This window comes from Dermacentor silvarum, chromosome 3 (assembly GCF_013339745.2).
Source record: "Dermacentor silvarum isolate Dsil-2018 chromosome 3, BIME_Dsil_1.4, whole genome shotgun sequence".
NCBI lineage: Eukaryota > Metazoa > Arthropoda > Arachnida > Ixodida > Ixodidae > Dermacentor > Dermacentor silvarum.
This window is the reverse complement of record NC_051156.1, coordinates 155,407,552-155,411,860: the sequence shown is the minus strand read 5'-3', so window position 1 is coordinate 155,411,860 and position 4,309 is coordinate 155,407,552. Positions and strand designations below refer to the sequence as shown.

Here is a 4,309-nt window from a genome sequence, read left to right as displayed (position 1 = left end):
GTAGAGACGTAGTGTTTTTGCGAACCTCACGGGCGTTGATAAAGCCATGAAAGATAACATGCTGTAGAACTGTTTCGAACGCAAATTGCAAGAATGTATGCAAGCGTTAAGAATTAGCATGTGTGTTCTAAGCCGTCCACCAAGCGCACTGCAAGAGCTAATAGCAAAATGCAATATGACACACTCGTTTACGGTATACTCAAAATTTTGTTTTTGACTTCTTCGTTTTTCCAATAAAGAAATGTCGTTGAATATATCCATGATTTCAGTAGGAACGAAAACCATTTTAGTGAGTTTGACGGAAGTGGCGAAAACAGCAAGACAATAGCTTCGTGATGTTGCGGCGCTCAAGATTGTGCTTGACACTCGTGCTTGACCTCGGTTGCAGCTGGTGACGACCGCAGTAGCTGCTCAGCTGCTGGACGTCGTGGGGCGTTTGAAACCGCTGGCGGTGTCCGTGGTTGTGAGCACTGGGAGCGTGATGGCCTTGGGCGGCGTTTACTTCGGCGTCTCGCACGATGAGCCGGCGTTCGATGCGCACCTCGCCGCTCGCATCACCGTAGTCTGCAAGGTGAGCTATATTGCCGATGCAAAACAAAAGAGGCATAGTTCCGCATAGAAGCACGCCTTTCATAGTCGATACCACCAACTTCTCAAGTACAGAACTTATTCGCCATGCGCACACTGTTGTCCGCTATAGCATCCAAAAGTGTATACACGCGAAGACGTCATCACTGTGAGAGTGTGATGCACAAACATCCGCACAAATAACCAAGCGCAGATGTTGAATTATGAATCAGTGGCTCTAGCGCTCAGCTTCCAACTATAGATTTCCAAGCAAACACGATTTCAATCCCCTTGGTGGCGACGGTGGTGGTGGCGGTGGGCAAAGTTTTCTTTTAAAGCATTAGCTTTTCTTAGCTCGTTTCTCGATTTGTTGTCGTCGGTGTTGCCGTCCGCAAAGGTACTCCTTGGGCGTGCGCCCGAAGGTGCTTCCAGTGAGCCCATTTCGGTCATGGTTCTCTCTAGCACCACTAGACGGTGTTGTCCTATGCTCATCGCTATAGGGTACCTCGATACCAAGCCCGGCTTTCAGGGTGGGGTCATGTTATCCGTCGGCTCCATATTGATTCACACCTGCGTCGTGCCAGCTTCGAGTGTCTAGGAAAGTCGTCGCAATTTTGCCAATATCGTCCACATTGGTCCGCGAAAAGTGAGTCAAATGTCGGAATTCGGTCAAATTAGCGGTTCGCTTTCGTAATATATTTGCAAGAAAGATTTAGACACAAAATTAGGCATTTGAGAGGCAGGCTTATTCGGGAGCTCCTAACCATTTACATTATACGGAATAATCGTATTATTGCGATTAGCACTCTTTACCTACTTCAGCCTATCTATCTATCTATCCATCTGACCCCAGCCCAACCTATCCAAGTTGTCTTCTAGCTCAGACCACGTACTAGGTATGTGCTGTTGGTCGCGATGCCGTGGTGCCCTTTCCATCGTCGTCATTCGAGCTTCTTGATGTGGCTATCGTCACACCATTGTACTGTCACCCCCTCTACACAGGCCGAGTGGCTCAAGTTGTGCTTTACCTGGTCCAATAGGTACGTGCTCGCAGTCGTGAAGCGGTCGTAGTCGTTTAAGTTTTATCATCCGACATCATACTGTCTTCATGCATTCATTGTCACGCCGTTGTCATGATGCTGTCGTGGTCGTTCTGTCGTCGGCACTCCAGCTTCGTCATCCGAGCCACGTCATGCTGCCTTGGTCACGCCGTCGTCGTCATACATTCTTCCTGATACAGACGTCGTCATGCACTCGCCTTCATCCCATTGTCCTCGTGCACTTGTCAAGCCAGCGTTGCCATTGCGTCGTCGTCAAACATTCGTCGTTATGCAGTCATCGACATGCAGTCGTCGGGATGCTGTCGCGGTCATTCTGTCATCGTCATTGTAACTCAACTCACAACTTAAAACGTCGTCACATTCGTCGCAATACCGCTGTCGCCACACCGTCGTTATCACGCTGTCGTTTTACCATCGTTGTCACTTCAGTAACGTCATACCAAATTTCATCGTGCTGTCGTCGTCACAGGTGTCCTTTTACAATAGTCATTCCTTGGGACACGACAACCCATTGTCACCATTTCATCGTCGTCATACTCAGTTTGTCGTTCCTTTGACATCATTTCTTCTGCGTCATTCTATGGTAATCATGCTTCTTTCATTCAATCGTGTGTATACGCCGCCGTTGTCATGCCATCCTGGTATCATGTTATCAGTCACTGCCATGCAATCGTCGTTATACACTCGCTCGTTTTAGGCATAATTGGGCCGAAAGGACAAGGACAAGACACATAATGGCAGCCACCAGATTCAAGAATAGAAGTTGTGTAGCAGGGAAAAAAAGCGCCTCACGACCTTTGCATTATTTTGTCATCAACAGCTTTGATTTCCTGAAGAGGGTAAATATGAATTATTTTAAGATCAAACATTTCTTCACCGAGAAAAGTTATTCGACATCGTACAATTTCATTAGAGAATTGACATGGTACTGCTGGTGCACTCGTATTTGACTTTTTAGGAACATTTCTTTTAAAGAAGTATCGATGAAGAACTGGCGCATGTTGCTTTTCGTAACCTATGGTTTTTGTGCCCTGAACCAGCAATCTCGTTAGAGCACTTAAGTTGTGACTGTTTTGAACAGAAGTACCAGGCATTGCCGGAGTAAAATTAACAGATTTTGTACTCTGAAGCGCATTCAGAGCTTCATACATTGTTTCTTTCGCTCAAGGTGGCTCTACAAGCGTGCACCTTCGTAATACTCATTCTTTCATTTCTTGATGGATGTGGTGTAGCTTGTTAAATGTGCACAGAGCTTAAAAGATACTTGCTTCGTCAATTCAAGCAAGAGTGCGCACGGACCAATCGCAGGTCATCTTCACTATCGGTTTCTCTCTCGGTCTCGGTCCGGCGTCCTGGGCTCTCGCCGTCGAACTGGCACCGCTACGTAACAACGGGTTCGAGTTCGGAAGCGTGTGCGCTTTCCATTGGGCCTCGGCGCTCGCCATCATCAGCATGTTCAGCATCGTGGGCACCACGACTGCGTCACTGGCCCTGCTGGTCTTCTTATCCGCCGCCGTTACGTTCGCGGGCGGCATGACCGCCTTAAAGCTACTGCCGGACACGCGATGCGTCAGCCTCGAGGGAATCCTACTGCGAGGCCAGGCTGAAGGGACCACCCGCAGGGCGTCGGACATTATGGATGCGCTCAAACCACCCGACGCACTGCAGCAGATGACCAAGACAGAACATGAAGACCACAAGGCACTGCGAGGCGAACACAAAAGGCACCAGCACAAAGAGGAAGCGCACCATTCGGCTGGCCGATTGTCCGCTACGAGCGCCTCCAAGTCAAAGGCCAAAGCTCACGCTAAGTCTACGGCCAAGCCTCAAGCAACGGCAGAACCTAGAGCTAAGCCCGAGGCCAGGGCTAAAGATGGCGCTGTGGAAGCGGTTGCGTCCCGTGAGGCTGAGGTTAAGTCCGGCATGCTGAGGACGGAAACGCCCGTCGTTTCGCCCGTTGAAGAAGCTCCGGAGAAGCAGGAAATTTCAGGCAGCGACGAGGAAGAGCAACCGTAGGCGCCTCTCGCTCGTACAGCATGGCGCCGGACGTTCGAGGTGTCAGCTCGGTTGGCGAGTGACACGAGACAATTGCTCCAAGACGCTGGACGGTGGCTGTGTGAGATGCGGCGCATATTGCGTAACGCCATCTACTCCCGTGTAATTTTTCATTCTTCTGCTTCGAACGGCTCTGTTTTGCTCGTTTCAAATTTTTATTGAACTTTATTTCATGTCATAAAGTCAAATGTCAAGTGACACGAACGCACGACTTACTTACTGTCAGTGTTTGTGCTACTCTTTAGTGACTTTTGAGTTAGGAATTTATGCTGCGTAATGTTTTGTTTTCTTCCTTATAAGTAACTTGACCCCTTTAAGGTACCGTGGTATGTATAGGCATGATGCGCCTATAATACAAAAGTAATATAGGAACTACCAACACTATAGGCACTACCAACAATTCTTTTTAACAACCAGTAGTAAGGAGCACTGCTGAAGTGTGTGCACAAAGAAAGATGCCGGCATTTTTTTGTTTAATAAAGATGTTTTGTGTATTGATTGACCTAGATCACACAAGGCCTTTGTAACACTTCTTTGCATCGTTAATAGAGTTGCAGCATGATTTCAAGTAAATCCATTCGTTTTCATCGCCAAACATTTTTTATCGGTGCTTAAGGAAACGTTGC

At 48.0% G+C, this 4,309-nt stretch overlaps 1 protein-coding gene across 1 annotated transcript; it reads left to right on the top strand.

Annotated features, from left to right (window-relative positions):
* Positions 1-478: 478 nt before the first annotated feature.
* Positions 479-3,760, top strand: LOC125944021 (facilitated trehalose transporter Tret1-1-like). Its single transcript, XM_049663748.1, has 2 exons — positions 479-571; positions 2,937-3,760. The coding sequence occupies exons 1-2, from the start codon at positions 482-484 to the stop codon at positions 3,642-3,644; spliced, it is 798 nt and encodes a 265-aa protein (XP_049519705.1). The 5' UTR covers positions 479-481; the 3' UTR covers positions 3,645-3,760.
* Positions 3,761-4,309: the final 549 nt, after the last annotated feature.